This window comes from Metopolophium dirhodum, chromosome 7 (genome assembly GCF_019925205.1).
Source record: "Metopolophium dirhodum isolate CAU chromosome 7, ASM1992520v1, whole genome shotgun sequence".
NCBI classification, from domain to species: Eukaryota; Metazoa; Arthropoda; class Insecta; order Hemiptera; family Aphididae; genus Metopolophium; species Metopolophium dirhodum.
Window position 1 is genome coordinate 2,303,147 of NC_083566.1, and position 20,123 is coordinate 2,323,269.

The 20,123-nt window shown below is 33.6% G+C and overlaps 1 protein-coding gene across 2 annotated transcripts; it reads left to right on the plus strand.

The window, feature by feature from the left end:
* The first annotated feature begins 3,750 nt into the window (after positions 1–3,750).
* Positions 3,751–19,560, plus strand: LOC132949800 (uncharacterized). 2 transcript variants are annotated; one of them, XM_061020888.1, is made up of 21 exons: positions 3,751–3,964; positions 4,036–4,435; positions 4,968–5,119; positions 5,628–5,788; positions 5,853–5,935; positions 6,030–6,177; positions 7,109–7,232; positions 7,304–7,455; positions 7,514–7,928; positions 8,020–8,171; positions 9,208–11,651; positions 12,673–12,911; positions 13,017–13,319; positions 13,397–13,607; positions 13,977–14,328; positions 14,410–14,519; positions 14,938–15,693; positions 15,809–15,907; positions 16,489–16,662; positions 17,176–17,286; positions 18,919–19,560. In XM_061020888.1, exons 3-21 carry the CDS (start codon positions 5,040–5,042, stop codon positions 18,994–18,996), a joined length of 6,192 nt encoding a protein of 2,063 aa, XP_060876871.1. In that variant the 5' UTR covers positions 3,751–3,964; positions 4,036–4,435; positions 4,968–5,039; the 3' UTR covers positions 18,997–19,560. The 2 variants fall into 2 exon arrangements, with proteins under 2 accessions (XP_060876871.1, XP_060876870.1); XM_061020887.1 differs by having other exon boundaries at positions 3,751–4,435.
* The last annotated feature ends 563 nt before the right edge of the window (positions 19,561–20,123 follow it).

A 20,123-nucleotide genomic window follows, 5' to 3' on the forward strand; every position in this document is an offset into this window, starting at 1 on the left:
AGCAACTATTCTAATAAAGATTCAAGACTTTTCAATGTCCGTAGTATCAGAGTTTAACAATTGCCGCAACTAGAGGGAGTGTTTAAAAGTTTAAAATGTGCAACCCCAAAAAATAAAACACTTTTTTATTATGTATTGATTATTTTGAAGTAAAAATTATCAATAAATACAAAAATGTTGTAATATACCTATAGGGCTATACTGTTTATTGAGGAATATAATAAGTAGGTACCTACTTCGGTGTATTATGTTCCCAGCTGTAACATAATATTATGAAATAATCTTTAGTTTATTTAATGTTGTATAGAACAAGTCACAGATACGTAGTTGACACGAGTACACGATGTCATGGGCGGCCATAACATGTGTCAACGGTGGAAATTAATTTTCGCGAAAATTTTGGTCAAGAACAATTAATTCAGGAAAATATTTGTCAGGAATGCTTTTATGATGAATATTTAATTAATAATAATTAACTGATTTGTTCAATCCAAAATTGACCAAAAAAAATTTTTTTATTCAACCTACATTTGAATAATTGAATTCAATGATATAATATCATTGTATAAGAAAAAAACGATTCTGAGCGAATACGGTCAGTCAGCTTATGATATTTCTAAGTATATTTGATGATATTATATTGTGAATAAAGTAATTTATATTTAACCTATTTGGCTATTTACGTGAAACTTTGTTTTCAATTTTTAATCCTCAGCTATAGAAGTTGAACATTTTATACATTTTTAACTACTTAATAATTTGTACATTTTAAATTTGATAAATTTCGTCAAAATTTGAACTTTAAATGATTAAGTATAAAAAAAACGTACCTATGTATTTTTAATATTTTTAATATTTTTCATCTGCTATTGTAATAATATATCAATCTATTTCTCCGTAAAGTGTATCTTAATGCTAATCGTCTATCAATTATAAGAATATGTAATAATTTACAACAAATCAATATTATGATCGAAAAAATCTTAATTTTTTTTTCGGTAAATATTTCATAATTTATGATGGTTTTACATAAAACTTATAATAATAATAGTTGGACCTAAAAAGGGTACTAAATTTAAACTACTCAGGAGGGCTAATACCCTTTTTCATCCACCTATATAGTTGTGCCAATGATATGACATAATATAGGTACTTGTACTACTATAATATCTACAGCAGTTTGGAATGCTATCACAGTGTCGTTTTGAAAGGAAGAGGGTGACTCTATCTAGGGAGATATTAAAGTTTACAGACAGTCTTCGGTAAGATGATGACAGCAACTTACAATGATGACTAATTAAATTAAAGAATATTTGGTCACGATGATTACAAATCTAACAATTAATTTCAAATTTGTAATGGGGTATTCCGTATTAGTGTATCAGAGCATTGTCGTTAGTCATCATGTAATATAATTTACGTGATTCACGTTTTCTTTGAATAGTCGACGAATCCAACTCGGTAATTACAGTATATGCACCTATTCGGCTATGAGACATAGAAATATAGGATAATATATTATATTAATATAATAATATGTCGATTTTTGATGATTCCTATAAGCGTCATTCGACTTTATGGTGTAAGGGGAGGGTCAATACTCAACAGCGTATTACATAGTATAAACGTCAGAAAAGCTATTAATTATAAACGCGTGTTCCTGCACCGGTCGTAAAGTCGATGATCGATATATTATTGTGTACACACTACACACACACACACACACAAACATTAAAAAACACATCGTTACATCGCATGTAACCATATAATAGTGTTAATAATGTAACGCCTGAGAGAGAAACCATCGACGATATCACCCAAGATGGGACGGCCGGAGGGGATGTAAGGTATTTGGTTGATGTCATGTATTTTCCCTCCAGTGTACTGGACTACGGACAGTGACCCGGGTAATATAAATTATTAAAGTCTATGTAAATAGTTAGCGTATTCATTTTTCAGGCAAAAAGTAGTAGTATATACTTAGAGGGAACGTCACGAAGGGGTGGTCTGATTGCTCACGTGGTTAGAGAATACCTAGTAACAAAATAATATTATTACACTACCTATAGTAGACAGTAATCAGTAGGTATCAGTGGCGTACGCAGGATTTTTCAATGGGGGGAGGGGGCTTGAAAATTAGTTACAATTTTATTTTTGTTTTGTCCAGTTTAATAATTTCAGACGTTTATTCGAGATATTTTAAAATTTTTGTAACTTTTCAACTTTTCTGGTAGAAAAAATTCTCTCATCATAAGCTTCGGTGCCCAATGTATGTTTTTGGAAGCAAATTGGATCTAGTTGGTACTTTTATCGGGTTGAAATTGAAAATGCTCAGTGATTTTTAAAATAATTGGAGAAAAAAAAATGAAAATTTATTAAAATTGTTTGGTAACCAGTTTGGTTATATGGTTATACCATCCTCACTTGGATTGTATTTGATTAGTTTAAATTACAGATCATTTTAGGAAAATTGGTATGCAAATACAATGTTTTTTCAAAAACGAATTCATTCTGGTCAGATGTATATGCAATTTACGTCTTGCTTACTATAGTTGACAGTTGAAACTTGATAAATATTTTTTTTTAAAGTAATATTATACGGGCAATGGGGGGGGGGCTTCAGCCCATTAGCCTCCCCCTGCGGACGCCACCGGTAGGTATATAGACGATTTAATAATCTAAAATGTAATTTTTATTTTTACAGTTCTGAGAGTCAATGCATCTTTTCAAATAGGTACCTATATAGTATATTATGTTTTTAGTGGCGTCTTGGCGTCCCTCCCCCGTGGTCACCCAGTTTAGATTAGCTATTAGCTAATCTACGTCAGTATCCAGTGTATTATCTACGATCTACCACTCATTCACTCATTCCATATATAAGTATATAACACTATATAAAAGCACGAACTCTCGCGCACGCCACTTTGTATTAATATGGACAACCGTCTTACAGCCGAACGTTCACACACACCACACTAACGTATTGATTTTTGTCTTTTTTTTCTAAGTCCCAAAAATCGTCCGAGGCCGACCGGACACGCGTCGCATCATTTTGGTAACTCTAGTTTCACTTACACACATGTTTAAAGATGGTTGTTCGCTCAACGAACTGCAATAATGCAATGTAATAATAAGACGACTGTCGTCTAACGTATATATATATATATATTTATTTATATATATGGCATATACATTATATGCACAATATACACAAGTGTGATAACACCTCGCGACTATAGCTTGTTTGCTATATAGTGGACGGTGTGACCCATTGAACGTCCCACCCCCATCACCAAAGCCTATTGGCTATTACTACTACCACTGCAATATTATTATACTATGGTATAGAATATGACGTGTATTATACATATTATTATGCATATTATATTATATATATATTATGCTACTATTACTACAATAACACCATCGTAGTACCGTCCCCTCTCGAGCGTCGTCCAACGCGGTGGCGGCCGTACGATTCTCGTATTTACTTTACACACGACGTCGCCGAGCGCCAAATCTGGCAACGCAGCCCGTCCCGCGTTGCCATTTGGTCGCGGCGGCAGACAACACAAAAACGTTTTTATCACAATAATAATAATATATTATACGTATATGAATCGGTACGCGCGTGCGGGTGCGCGCGAGTTTTCTTCTTCTATGCGCGCGCGCACCCTGCGACGAGTTGGCGTACGTGCTAGGTGTTTGTGGTGTGTGTGTGTGTGTGTGTGTGTGTGTTTGTGTGTGCATGTGTGTCCACCGTGTTGTGTACGCGGGCGTGTGTGTGCGCGCGCGAGAGTCGTGTTTTTGTTGCGGAGTTGTCGTCGAGGAGGAGCAGCAGCGTTGTCGTCGTCGTCGTCACTCGTCTGCAGTCGCGGTGTGGTGTGTGGCTGAACGAAATTTGGGGAAAAGAATAACATTCACACGCGCGTCACCCGCAGTAGTCCGTAGTCCTCACCGCACAGTACGAACATCGTAATTAGTAAATAATTATCGTCTATTATCATTAATTCGTATGTCGCACACATCACATAGGTGCGACGTGATAAACGGATCGTGATACGTTTATTCGAAAAAAAACGCTCGTGGTACAGATATTGAAAAATAACATTAGGCTGTACGTATTCAGATGTAATATTTAAAGGCAGGCAGAGGCGATATAATATTTCGATTACATCGGACGCGGACCGCGGCGGTTGGGATAAGGATAAGAAGACGAATAAATCGAGAGTAAATAAACACAATACACTCGTGTGCGGGGGACACGAAACACAATGCTCGTTTACCACTACCACACCAATAATTGCAACAGCGGTACCAGCACGTCTAGCAGCAGCAGAAGCAGCACGGCGGTGGTCGCATCGGACGCCTCCCGGAGCGCCGCCGACGACGCTGCCGCACGTTTGTCGTCCGAATTGCTGCACTAACCCCAGAGGTATAAAATATAATATCGTACAATAAACACGCATCAGCTACTACGTCGCCAAAATGCAATTATCACACAATTATTATTACCCGTACCGTGTGCGCGATGTACCGTCGTCTCGCGTACGCCAACGTGTGGTCGAGTGCCCTCTGCGCAGGGCTCGAGACCGTGGCGCACCGCACGTGGACTGTACGGCGGTCCGTGGGGCTCTTCGGTTTCTTGTCGCCAAACCTCTAAGTAAACTGCACGCGCACACATCGCGCAAGTCTGGTCGAGTACTCGACTAGTGTTATAGGACTGCGCATTCTGGCCCAGTGGCGGCGGTTCTCCGGTCCGATATGATTTCGAGTTATTTTTCACCTGGACATTTTTCGTTTATTCTATCATTTCTGCACCTTTTAGAACGTCCATTTTTTTTTTTTTTTTTGCGCAATGTCTAGTTGTCTCGTCCACGGGTTGTAGATGAGTCTTTTGAGTTTTGGTGGAAACATAATATGTACACATATTATTTACTTAAATTATTATTTATTTCCTTATCTAGTGTGCCGCCCCCGTTGCTTGTTTAGTCAAATTACCATGCTGGACGACTAGGTATTTATCCCACCGCAGTACCATGTCTTCTAATGGGTCAGATGCAAAGAAACGCAAACTGCTGAACAATGAAGAAGCTATTCTCGAGTCAAGTACTAAAAAGTATGTACCTACACTACCTATATCATAAATAATGTTCTATGTAGCTTCTGAAATCAAATGTTTTACTGGTTGTGCATCTTTGATATAATTTGTATTATCATCCAGTAATATGTGTTGTTTTATCACGCTGTGTTCATAATACTTTATCAAATGTGTTCTATATACGTAATTGTTCATAACTAACACAATTACTATTATAAATCAATTGTTTTTAATTTGAATACCATATAAAATTATATTTTCGTGTATTACCTTATACAATAATAATATATACCTTTAATTAAAAAACTAAGATGTTTTTCTTAAGGAATAATTTTATTTATGACATACATATATAAAGTATTGAGGTGAATAAAATTAATTTTGATGCAATACATATTTTATAGATAACTGTAACACTAGTACATGCCACTATAGTTTTTCATTTTTACTTATGTCAATTAAATATTTAAATTGTTCATTAATAGTGAATGCAAACCTTATAACAAGACTGTATACATTTTTGTAGAATCAAGGTACAAGCTCAGCGTAAATTTGCCCAAAATGCTGTGATACCCACCAGCACTGCACAGAAACCTATTCAGACTTCAGTGGTGCCTAATAATGTGACTAAACCTCCAATAAAACGCCCAAATACTGAAGACTTTCTTACCTTCCTTTGTTTTAGAGGTAATTTAATTGTATTTTTAAATTTAAATTTAAATATCATATTATTGATTATTTTGTCATCTAGGTACAAGTTTATTACCTCCACGACTAGATTTCTTCAATAAACCTCAACGCTCTCTATCGGCGCAAGAGATTGCTGCTGGAAAAGTATTTGAATTATAAATTTTCTATTGAGTTATCTATTATGATTATTTATAGAATTTAATTAAGTACTGAATTTTATTTTGTTTTGTATTTATAGAAAAGAAGAAAAAGCACTCCTATACTGCCAGTATCTAATGTAAATAATCCATATAATGTAAATAGTGTAAATAATGAATCAATTGAACGAAAAAAAATTAGTCAGTTACCACAGACAAAGTTTCCATTATCTAAACTAGGACATAAAGGTAAAGTGAACATAATTTTGTCCCCGTTTATGCAAAGCACACCAAGTCCAAAAATTGGTCCGGTTTATTATTATACAAGGTGATTCTTTTATCACAAAACATTCATTATTTCAAAAAGTATTAATGTTTTTTAAATATTTTTTATCCTTATGTTTTTTATCTATTTGAATAACAACATAGTTTTAATTTCACATTTCAAAGCAGAGTATTTAAAGTTTAGACAAGCTGAGTAGTGGACAAACATTTTGCGGGGTATGCTGCCCACTTCACTCCGCCCATCTAAACTGTAAATACTTATAACTCATAAACTATTTGTCCTAAATTCAATTGTTATGAATTAAAATACTTAGAAAAATATTCTGCTTTGGAATAAGAAATTAAAACTCTATGCTGTCTTTCAAAAAAGTAAATAACTTAAAAAATTATATGGATATAAATTATAATTTTTTAATAAAAACGTTTTTTTTAACAACTTGAAACTATGTTAAAAAAAACATTAATACTTTTTGAGATAATGAGTGTTTTATGCTTAATGAATCACCCTGTATAGAATACAGTTAAAAAATATTTACAATGTGCTATAATCAACTAAGTCCCAATATTATTTAAAGGTGTTAAATAAACAATTTAAAATGTTAACTAAGTCCATTCGATAGTCAAACTATGCAAAAGTCACTAACTTCAACTTAGTAATTTATATTTTAACTATAATAATAATTATACATTTCAGTGTCATATGATTTACAACCATTTATAAATATCTCTGCTTGAAAAAAATCTATTAAAACAAAATTTCATTAAATTTGGCATACATTTAAAGTTGCCAAAGCTGATTTGCTAAAATCATGTTTTTGGACTTGATGTACTTTGCTTAAACTACTACGATTTGTACAGTGTTGAACATTTTTAAATACCTCATTTTATTACCTAGTTATGGGTCGAAAGTTGGTAAGGTCCAGTTCAAGGTATACTGTTCGCCAAGAAGCTATCACATTACGTCAATTAGCCCTTCGTCATGTTCCAAAAATAAAAAAACCAATTTCAAAAGTTATTAAGTAAGAAAATTATTACCATTAATAAATAATTTAATATGTATTAAATCAACTGTTTTGTTATTATTGTATAGACCTTTAGTAAAAGAAAATATTAAAACTAAAACTGGGAAAAATGGAAAACAAGTGTCATTAGACGGTAAGCAAATACAAAAGTTGAAAGGCCGTATAACCCGATCAAATTCTTTACCGAGTATATTTTGTCCTGCGATAAATCAACTTCGAGGTAAACAATTTGATTAATATTTTACTGTTCATATGACTTCATTCAACAAATATTTCAGATGACAAGGGAAAATGGTGTAAAGGGAATTGTAGTAATAAACCTTCTTCAAAAACATCATCTGATGATTCAAAGGATGTCGAAGAAGAAAGACCATCGAGAAAAAAGACTGCATCAAACAATTTAGATCATAGAAGTAATAGTCTGGGTAACATGAAACGAAAGACTAGTATTGTTAAATGTAAAGTGGCAAATAAAAATAACAGAAAAACTAGAAGTTTAGCGAGTAAACATAAGAATAGCGACCAGGATAATTATGTTATTCCTGATAAGAAGTGTGATAAGAATTTGAAGACTGTATCTAAGAGTAACAGAGCAAACAGTTTAATTGAAACAAAATTAACTGTGGATGTGAAAAGAAGGACATCTTCAGTGGATAACATGAAAACATCTCATGAAAGTAAAGATATTATTAGGTAAGTTTCTGAAATGTTATCTTTTATAAAAAAAAAAATTCCTTATATTATATATTAATTAAATAAAAAATATTTTAAACTATTATATTAGTTCAACCCGTTCAAGACCTCCTAGAAGAACTAAAGAAGCTGCCACTTTATTTATGGAAATGTTGCGAAAAGATATGCGGTGCCCTGATGAGCAAGAAGATGATGCATCATCCGTTGAGAGTTTTCCTGAGCTTCCCAATACACGAATAAACGGTAAGTTGTAATATTTACCTGACTTCTAAAAAAGTTTACTTCCATGCATTCTTTTAGCATGTTTAATTTTACTTTCCTGAAAATGATCATATTATAACTGTTGTAAGTTGTTATTAAATGCATGATTAGATAGGTATCATCACAGTATTTTGATACGCATCCTCCGCTCTTTACTTTGCCTTTATCATAGTTCTCCACTCCGTATTGGCTATCAATCATATACATACATATATAACATAAAGCAAAATCAACCAAAGAGAATTGGAGAACTACGACATGGGACGGAGGTGAAGGATAGGCACATACTGCGCAAAACTAGAACAACTGTGATAATACCTATCTAATTTGTCATGATTAAATGCATAACAGTCAATCATATTTCTGGTTTGTTATTAATTCAACTGTGAAAATACATGGACTATAATTCTAAATGAAAGAAGCTACAGTTTGATAGTGTTAACAGTTATTTATATTTTTATCAATCCACGTAAATGTATAATTTACATATATAATATATATATATATATATATATATACATAAAAAATAATTTTACAACAATACGTCTCCTGTGGCTTTGTGTGGCACTGTGGTTGAATTCAGTCACAAAATTTGTTTTGTTTGAGTGTAAGCACCGGCCGGTGTCACTAGTTTCCGGATGGGTGACCACCCGGGTTTTTAGTGATAAATCCTTGCCACACATACATATATGTTCCAACCCAACAACCATACTCCTTACTAAACAGCAAATAGCCATAGTTGCCGGGCTTAAAGATAAATAAAAAAAATTATTATCCCATTATATAATTTAGAGGTATTATTTTTGATCATAAATGTCATCACCTTTTTAAGATTTATGTATGAGAAATGAATAAAGTTCTTTTATTATTAAATATGATCAATGGCATAAGTTAGACATATTAAGATAAAAATAATAAGTTTATTAGTTTTTGATATTGAATTAGAAGATACAGATTTTGAAGATTTACTTACAAACTCTCTAATAGAAACATTAAAAAAAAATAAAATATTTTTCAGAACAACGTGAACGTGAATTGAAGGTGTTTTCTAAGCAAAACAAAATTGAAAAACAACTAGTAAAACAACAGTTATGTGAAAAAAAGGACGATAAACAATTATCACAAGGAACTGATAGTAAAAAGACTAAATTAATGGACAAAAAGAAGGTTAATAAGTTGAAAAAAAAGGTTGATGTGAAAACTCAGGAAAAGAAAAAGATGAAAGACATTATAGAAACGATTAATTTTACTGAAAACAGTGGAACAACATCGTTTAAAAGAAATCTGAGGCCTCGACGTTCCTCTACCATGTTAGATGATTATATCATGACTGATTCGGATGAGGACGACATGAAATGTGAACCTGTTATAGAGGTAACAAAATGTGAAGCTCCTAAACCGTCGACCAAAACGACAACTGTGGCAGGGGAATCAAAATCTCAAAAATATAAGTTAAGTACTGACGAATCTGTTAAAAAAAATCTTAAAATCAATAAGACTGACTTGAAACCGAATAAAGATTTGAATAAAGATTCTGAAGTGAAAAAAAGTCTTTCTGAAACTAAGTCAAAAAGTATTTTATTAAAACGTGACAAAGAGCTAGAAATCAAGAATATTAAAAATACTGCTGCCGATAAAAAAAATGAAAGATCGTCAAAAAATAAGACTGAAATTGTAGTAATTACTAAAGAACCAAAAACTACCGGCATTGGTTCTAAAAACGCCGGAAAAAAAGTGCCACCCCCTAAGCAGGAGTCGACTAAAAAGGAAAACTCTTCAAACAAGAAAAAATCCAATTTAGATTTGTATAATAATAATAACAACAATAAAAAAAAACGGTCTACATCATCGTCATCAGTGACGTCTTTGTCGTCTTCCATGTTTAGCGGTATTACTAGTCAAACAAAAGAAGAGCTTTTAGAACGCATGGCCGCGAATTTCGATGCCAAACCTACCGCTTGTGAGGATGCTGAGAAATCTGCCGAAAAAGTGACGTCGACAGTAACGGCAGATAGCAACAATGGTTCAGCTGTGACAAAAAATGCACAAAGCAACACAAAAGAAAAACATGATGAAAGCAGCATGATTGAAAAAAATTTACAGAGCTGTAGTATTGTGGTGGAAAAAAAGGCAGCTAATGAAGCTAGTTCAGTAAATAACGAATTGTCAAAAAACAATCAAGAGTTGGTAAAAGTTTCAAAAACAGAGAACGTAGTTGTAGTGCCAAAAGAGGAAAACGTCAACGTGACCACTGAAAAAGGAGAAAATGTGGTTATGATTGTCGACAAGGTAGAGAAAACCGAGTCTATGATAGTGCCATTAAACAAGGTAGAAAAAGTGGAAAACATGGTGTTCCAAACCATAGCAAAAGACCTTTTCTTAGGGCAGCAGAAAGAGATCAAGATCACCATACCCGAATACTTCTCCGGCAAAAACTTCCAGTTGGACAACAGGTTTAAACAAGATGATGGGCTTTCCGTGTTATCCGAGATTTGTAGCGCCCTGCCTAGGTTTAACGAACCGTATGTGTCCAGTAGACAGCTTTTAAACAAGATGCCGGCGCCTGGGGATAGTAGCTTTGTGAAGTACGTTCCGCCAGCGATCAGCGAAGACGAGAAGCCTACGGTGCTGACGCCACCGGCATTTGAAAGTCGCACCGTCAAAATTGTAAATTTGGCGCGTGGCAGCAGCTCGTCCGGGGTTAACGACAAAAATGATTTGGCCGCGTCTTGGAGACAGGCGTTCAAAAACGTTAAATTACCAAAAAATGGAATTGTCTCATCAGCTGTTTCGGTCGGTAACAACTTGATTGCTTGGACTAAAAAGAAACAAAATGACAATCAGATACCGCTACCAAAGACATACACTGATGGTATTGATGGCAGCGGAAATAATGGTGGTACAAAAGAAATAATTCCCAATAGTAATTCATTGGCAAATACTCTGCAGCCATCACCGGTGAATGGTATTGCTGAAAAGAAATCTGAACCTTCAAATAAATACCAAACGACTTGCTGTGGCGAATCAAAAACGATAGAAATGTTGGATTGCAAAAAGAATGTGCCGGCATCAGCGCCTAACAACGCTTCTTATTTGGCTAAAACGACTATATTGAGCAGCACGAAGTATGATTTGAAATTTGAAAAACGTTCCTCGTCGGCTGCAACAGCGACTATGGCAGTGCCCATCAGCCAAGAAAAACAACCACAAATACGTAAAGACGTCGTGGGAGACGTGTCGTCTTCGGACGATCAGAGTCCAGAGAAGAAGATATTCCACCAGCGGCGGCTGTCTACCACCCAGTCATGTAGTGGAAACAGTTCTGATGCCTTCTCACCTGATAACGAGACGAGTGTTTACGCTTTCCAACCTGACTTGCCGATAGCCAGCACCCCTTTCCGTCGGAACAAACCTCAATCGCCCGCCAAGTCCAGGACGGTTTCGCCCAACACGTCAATCGCTGTGAGTATACGATACAAATACAAGTACAATCATCGCTCCGCTTAGAATCTAAAATAAGGGAACTCGATTTGTAACATAAGCTGTTAAGTGTACCCCATCATTGAGTAGAGTTTAAATTTGAATTCAATGATAAATCATTATGTACGATGAAAAATAATTCTGATCGCAGCAGCCCGACATTCTATATTTCAATGAATATTGAATTATTTTTTTTAGTTCTACGGTAGGTTTTTTTTGTCTGGACACGATTAGGTTGTCGAATAATGCTTAGGTTTTCAACTTCAGTATCTTGTTCGATGGAAAAATGAATCTAGTTGATGCATGGGGAGGTCAAAATTAATAGTAATTTTCAAAAGCCCCGGGAAAAACGGGAATTTTTACACAAAATCGATTTTGGTTTCATTCCTATATGTCAATAAAGTTTTATTAGTTAGGTAAAAAAGTTAGAAAATTTAATACGACTTCTAATATACTGTTACAAAGGCAGTTAAAAAACATTAAAAATCCATATTCACAATTTTTTTATTTTAAGTTCATATTTTGGAAAATACGTAAAAATCACGAAAATTTGCATATTATTTTGAGGTAGGGATTCATCAAAATTTTTCTTTTTAAATTTAAGATTTGAAAATATAATACAAGATTCATCATAAGTTTGACTACCTTTATTTAAAAAAAAATGTCTACCGGAATGACAAATTAAATTTTTATGAGCGTTCGAACTCGATTTCTCATGTAACGTTTGTAAGGGTTTCTGTAAAATCTGTTTTTTGTTTATTTTCCCAATTATTTTAAAAAGTATGATTTTTCACTTTAAATTTTTTTTTACCTTAATCAACAACTATATCCAATTTCCTATCAGAAACTACTTTTGAAGTTTAAGATCAAAATATTTTCTGAATATTATAAAATGTGTACACTGTATACAGACAAAAATTAAAAACACATCATTGTAAAACTAATACATTAATCTCTCCACTCAGAATCGAAATTACTTACCCATTTTGTTCGTTTGGTGTAGGTGAGTATTGAAAATGATTCTATGGAAGAAAAATCTCATCAGTCCACGGTGTCATCAACAACAACGGATGTTGATAGCGAAGATGGACGTCTTTTTTACATCCCATTACCGGCTGGTGTTCGGGCACAGCCGATGATTCAAGGCGTGACGGTCAAGCTTGGCACGGAAGGACCCCAGAAAAAATTAGTGATGAGTGCTAAGCTAGTAACTAAACCCCCGGCATCTACGATACCAGTCAGGTGTGTAAACAATTAAAGCAATTATAGTTTGATTAGTTCTACATCCAAGTTTTATTATTATTGTTAATTTGTATTAATTACAATTTTTAATTTATCTGTATACAGTTCCATTTCGCCAAAACCCGAGCGCAAAATCAAACCTCTGTGCACGACGAAAATAACCAACAGCACAACCCCCGTCGGCACTGTGCAACCAACTACTAGAACTATTCAGCCCCCAAAGTGTACCCCCTCGACTTCGAAACAAGTGTTACCGTTACCGCCGCAGCCACAAATCCCGGAAACGAAAGATGATAAGAAACGGTTACAACATACCACTACAACAACTAATTCTACTACTACTGCCATTACTTCTGCTAAGGAATCTAAAAAATTGTCATCCGTCACTAATAACAAGAAACAAAAAAAGTAGGAGACATTGCTGGGCTCATGGTTTTAATTGTGGTATAAATATACTAGGGTACTAATTGGTTTTTAATTTTAAGGACTGAAAAACAAGTTAATAATAAGAGAAAGTCCAGCGAGAAAGTTGTTTCGAAAAAAAAATTAGCTAAAGAACATGCTCACATGTTAGACGCACCGACATTTTATCCATCTGAAGAAGACTTCAAGGATCCTTTAGAATATTTTGAAATCGTTAAACCCATTGCTCAAAAGTATGGTATATGCAGAGTCGTGCCACCGCCCAGTTTCAAGGTCTGTATAATATATATATATATTATATTTTCCTATTAATTATTTAATATAATATAGGTAATACAGTGTACCTATCTCTACTTGTATTCCATCCAAAAATTTAAATGTTATACTCTTTTTTTTCTAAATAGGTACTTGCTCGATTGGTAATTCTAGTAATTTAACTTCAATCGTTTTTAAAACTATTAAGTAACATTAAATATATTAATTATTATCCGGCTATCTTGTTTTTATAATAAACACAAAAACAAAAATTAAAATATTTTTATTTTCAGTTTAGGGTTATTTCCTAACTACAATTTATTATAATAATTATTCAAAATCAGTAAAAGAAATTTATTGACGATTGCACTTATTCTTCTAACACAGCCGGAATGCAAAGTCAGCGACGACATGCGTTTCACAGCGTACAACCAGTACGTGCACAAAATGATGAACCGTTGGGGCCCAAACGTCCGCGAAATGATGGCCATGAAAAAGTACCTGGAAACACAGTCGATAGTCTTATCCAACCCGCCGCTTATCGGTGGCATGGAATTAGATTTACCAAAGCTGTACCATACGGTACAGGAGCTTGGCGGACTCAAGGAAGTGATAGAGCTGGACAAGTGGTGTCGTGTTGCCGACCTGATGAAGATTCCGAAGAGTGCTCAAGACCGCGTCACCAAACTCGATGACATTTACTGTAAATATCTATTGCCGTATGACACTCTCTCTCATGGTAAGTCTATATACTAGTCAAGGTCTGCTCAAAATGGTTGACTATCTTCTCTAAAACACCGGTTTAATTCAATTTTCTTAGACGAACGGCAAAAATTAATCGCAGAAGTGGACAAAGAGTGGAAACAGATCTGCAAAAAAGGCGACACTGATGACGAGCTGTATGAAGACGTCAACGATTGTATAGCAAAGGTATATACACTAAAATATTGCTTCTTGTACATTAGAGTAAATTGTCTGAAAGTATAAAAACATAAAATCAAAATAATCTTGCCTAAAGTTCTCCCATTTGTTTAATTGATGGTAAATTGTTACAAAACGTTTCTGAGAGTTGTAGCTAGGTCTTTAAAATGTTTGCTTTATATATAATTAGCAGAGCTGTGCAATTATTTCAAGTTCATGTTAAACGTGGGCCTCAGTACCTCCATATCACCTCCTCATAACATTACAAATCATCTCAACCTATTCTACCACATTTTGTCTACAATTGGTGCCACTACTACCCTTTATGAATTATAAACAAAATTAAAAAATATAAAATACAAAAAAAAAAGTGTTTTACGTAAAAAATATTTATGTTTAATTTTTTGTTTACTATTTGTGTTTAAAGGGTCGAAGTATCGCTTTGAGCGCTTATTACCGTGTAGCGCGCAACACCGTTGCCATGTGGTTCAAGGAACAGCAGCAGCAACAACAGCCGTCAGGCGGCCACTCATCGTCGACGTCAACTGCAGCAGCTGTCCGGGCCGAAGATGTCGAGTCACTCTACTGGAAAAACGTGCAGGACAGGAAAAACCACATATGCGTATTGTCCGGTTCGATTGATTCGGGTGCCGAGGGCTACGGATTCCCGACAACCAAGACGGCCACGTTTACTAAACACCCGTGGAACCTGAAGGTGCTCACTAACAACCCGGAGTCTGTGCTCAAGTCGCTGGGCCCGGTGATGGGCATGACTGTGCCCACCATACACATGGGCATGGTGTTCTCGGCATGCTGCTGGTACAAAGACCCACATGGGTTGCCATGGATCGAGTACCTGCATACCGGCGCCGACAAGGTGTGGTACGGCGTGCCATCCAGCCAGAGCGACCTCTTCCGGGTAGCCATGAAGCGCCTGCTTCCCCGGGCCGTGGCTGAAGGTCAGAACCATCACACATGGCTGGCCGCGGATAGCGGCATGGTGCCTCCCAGCCGGTTGCTTGATCACGGCGTCACGCTCACCCGGACCGTACAGAAACCAGGCCAGTTCCTCATTGTCATGCCGCGCGCTTACACATGCAATGTGTCAACCGGTTATGTTATATCCGAGAGTGTATACTTCACACAGCCCGGTTGGCTCGACAGCGCTGAGAAGATTTTCCAGGTATAAATATATTTTTTAAGTTTGTTTTTTCTACTGCCAGCAAATATTATTGATTTTTAACAAAATTATATTCAAAAATCAAGTTCCAAAACTGATTTGTATTATACGGTTTCAGGACTTGCAAAAAAACTGTGAACCCGCTGCTTTTTCGTTTGAAAAGCTGCTTATAAATATGTCCACGGATTCGCGTACACCTCAAAATATACTGAAACAAGTAAGTCGACTTGTCCATAATAACAAACCTATTATTAATATTTTTGTATTTTGCCTTAGTATAATTCAGGGTATGATACAATTTTGTTAAAAATATATAAAATGATTGACGCGCAAGTATAAGGTGTATGACATCTTTATATTTGCATTACGATATGTTCCTTTGGTAATGTTTAGGAGTAGCAAAATATCACCTTTTCTATGGTATCAACAAGGAGTGATATACCAGAAAAGTTGCCTTGAAATTTTTTTTCTCACTAGTTCTACCACTATAGTACTATACTATATTATGAATAAATGTTATTCATATTTAAGATGTAAATTGATCAAATAAATAAATAAATAATATATGAAATAGTTTCAACAAGGTTAAGTTAGAAACGGTACATCAATCAAAATTCTCTAAATCACATCCTTTTATCATTTTTGTTATGTGTATTTTATATAATTCACTAAAGAGCAATGGAAGTACTGGATGGCCAGTCACGCAGAGAACTTAAAAACCAAAAGTTTAAGCAGTACAACTTATTTTTTCCCAATAATTATTGTATTTGATTTTTAACTTGTTTCCATGTCTAACAGCTTCTAAACATGTTGAGCAACATGAGAGACTGTGAAGTGGCGCTTCGGAGTCAGTTGGTGGAGGATTTAGGCCTGAAGGCGTCTGAACGTATTCGGCCCACAACGTCCAAATCAAATGAGCATAATGATGACTATGAGTGTGACGTGTGCCATTCAATTCTTTACATATCAATGGTAACATAAACTGCAATATTATTATTATTAATATTATCATAAATACAATTTGTTTTGTTAACTGTAAGACACTTGTATTTTGTCCAATTGTAATTTTTTTTATAAATTTTTAATGTTATATTCATATTGTGCAACTAATTATTTTTGGAAATGTTTCTACGCATATAAGTCATACTGGCTACAATAGTTGTACAAAAAAATATTATCGAAGTGTTTAGGCACTCTTCTTTATAATTCAAAGTCCTGGTTAAACAAGTACACAGCCTGCACATTTTCTTTAAAAAGTCCTTCCCTCCCCCAAAACTATTTTCTAAAAATAATAAATGCTTAAAACTAAGTAGGTACTTTTAAATCGAATGGACTAAGATTGAAGTATGACAAAAGAGATCTGTAAATGTCAAAGTTTTATTGAGGACTTCTAGCCCACTCTGTATACCAAAAGCTCAAAATTAACTTATTTAAATAGATATGTAAATATGAAGATATAACAAGCTTATTTTTTCGTTTGCACAGGTGAACAACTCGCATGAAGACTGTGACTATTGTCTGAGACATGGCATTGAGATTTTATCAAAAAAACACAATCAACTCAAGTATTGCAAGTTTTTGTACACTTTTGACGAGGTGAGGAACAATGAGGCAAACCTTTTTTTTCTAAGGATTGTGGCAACAACTTCATAAAACCTTAAATTGTGCACTTTAAAATATGCACCTTTTTATACTACTTGACTAATATCTTTGAAAGGATCTGGATGTGTAGTCTCAGTCTAACAAAAATACGAGATAACAAATTTGGATTCAGCAGTTCAAATTGTATGTAGTAACGTTTAAGAATAGAGTGAATTGATGTATTATCTTCTCAGTGTTTTTGTGATATTTTACTTTTCAAGCAAGTTATGAGTCTAAAATATCTCAAAACTTGCTTTTAAATTTGTTAATAGGTCAATTCAGTATTTACTATACTATTAAAGGTTATTATATAAAATTGGAACTGCTGAACACAAATTGTTATGTTGTACATTGGTAAGATGAAGACAACAAATGCTAGTGTGGTGATCTCTTAAGATAAATTTGAGATTTAATTGTTTTTGGTGTGGTTGTATTTGTAAATTGGTTAAATATCAATATAAGATTTAGACTTATATGACAAAATGTATTTATAAATCTTATTATTGATTACTAATAAATAATAATTAATAAAGCTTTTAAAATGTTAGGTTTCATTTACAGAAACACATGCAATTCAAAAAGCTTATTTTTAAAATTATTATACTTCTCACTTGTTAGGTCTCACATAGAATTTGGCGCTATAGTTTGGTCACCTAATTATGCTTTCTATATTAATCAGGTAGGAAATAGTACAAAATAAATTCCTAAAATCTGCAGTAAATCAAATAAATTTGGCTATTGACCGAGACTCAAATCACCTGCAGTCTTTACATCTTGGGGTGTCTTAAGAAGATAAGTTGACTTGATGTTCTTGTTCGATTTTCTGAATTGATTCCTCCAAGCTACTTTTTATGGTTGGATTTAACGTTAGAATTTTATTGTACAAGGTCATACAATTTGTTGGTTGTCCTATCTTATAACATTAAGTATAGTTCCGCATCTATTTTTCTTAAGTTCTTACTTTAGGTAACAGTGTTATCAATCAGATTGATTTATTGTTTATATCGCGCCATTTTTTTAAACACTGTTTATGTTGCATCCTGCTGTTAATTATTTGTAATTTTATTATCAACTTAGTTTCATATCTGATATTTGTAATTATTATTAGTGTATCTTAGTTGTTGTGTATTTTGTAACTATTATTACATACTGTACTATTGTTCTAATGTTCTAAAGGGTTCTTACCTGTTTATAAATAGTAAATAACATAACATAACAGTGGGCCGATCCCTATGACTACCTGTTGCGGCCTCAAATTTGTATAGGAGTATGGTGGGTATAGTGCGTGGGTAACAAATTAATAGGATCATAAAAATATTAATATATCATAATATTTATAGTATTAATTAAACACTATTATAAAATTTGTATACTAGTATGGTCCATGTGAATTTGGTAGTTAGGTAGTATTGTAAATAGGGTTTAGTCCACAACATAAACTTTTTGGAACTTTGTCATCACCATAACATAATAAACATTCATATAAGTAGTATGAAAAAAAAATGTCTCATTAAGTTATAATACAATAAATTAATACTTTACTGTCACAATGATTTGTTTTTTATTTTTTATTTTTTTGTATTTCAGACTGATTTGGATATGATATTAGTAAAACTTCGGGAAAGGATTGATTCAAAAAAAAAGAAGACATCTACCAAAAGTTGATGATTCTTGGATTAGATACATATACTTTTGTATATTTAAATAACAAAAAATTAATTTTTTTAACTACAAACATTAATTGAATAATACTAAAAAAAATCTCATAGGTCTTTTTCTAAAGACATTATATCAAGTTATGTTGCCGTTGAGTGTGTTCGATCATATTATATTATTATACTCTTCCTAGAGAGTAAATTTCAAGACTTAATTTTTATTTTTTTATTTTCTCATATGTTCCAACATTTTGTGATTTAATTTTTTTTTTTTATTATTATTTATTATTACAATATTATTTTAATTTTTTACATTTGTACAAAAATTGTGTTCATGTGGTCTCAGAAATTTGTTAATTATCCGTTTAGCAAATTTTTGTACTTAATAGATTTAATAATAGTATTTTATCAAACTTACGTGTTTGCGTGCTCGAATAGTTTTATTTGTGTACAATTCATTATGTTGCAAAACAAATGTTGACTGGTTACTCTTAAAAATCAATGATGTCTGAAGAGTCTAGTAAAAACAAAAACAAAATAATAATAAATGCGATTAGTATTATTGAAAATACAATTGTTTGTCTTGTCATCCTTAGTAAAACTATAATTTTCCACCACTACCCTATATTCTTTCTGCTGAATGTCAACTGTTTTGACACATAATTAAAATAAAATGCCCTTTTTATATAATATTATTCATCCACATTATTTAAAATAATAGATTTAATTGTTGCGTTTGCTAACCATGATTGGTCCAATACATTTTGATGCACCGCCATTTTATTGGCATTTAAGTACCTAAAATATAAAATGGTTTATTTTGCTTATTGATGGTACTATCTAAAATGTTAATAGATTGTGGTTTGCAATCAGATCTGGTAGTTGATTATAGACACCACAACCGGATGTTCTTAGACGTCATTATTTTATTATTTTCAAGGTGCTTTAATTCTGTAATATTTTTATTAAAAATTTGTAATTTATTTTATTTTTAATTTTTAGACAACATTTTGGTTATCGCCTTTACACGGTGGCTTTTAGACATTTTTTTTTTTTAGTGAGGCCACCACCCACTACTTTTTAATGATCATAATATCAGTACTTATTTTAACTTTTTTTTCTAACTGAAATTGATTA

What these genes read in the sequence shown, in the direction of transcription:
- LOC132949800 (XM_061020887.1), top strand. Translation starts at nt 5,040, where the DNA reads ATGTCTTCTAATGGGTCAGATGCAAAGAAACGCAAACTGCTGAACAAT. An exon ending in ATCTAAACTAGGACATAAAG is followed by an intron (nt 6,178 to 7,108) that starts GTAAAGTGAACA and finishes TTTATTACCTAG; the next exon opens with TTATGGGTCGAAAGTTGGTA. An exon ending in AATAACAAGAAACAAAAAAA is followed by an intron (nt 13,320 to 13,396) that starts GTAGGAGACATT and finishes TTTAATTTTAAG; the next exon opens with GACTGAAAAACAAGTTAATA.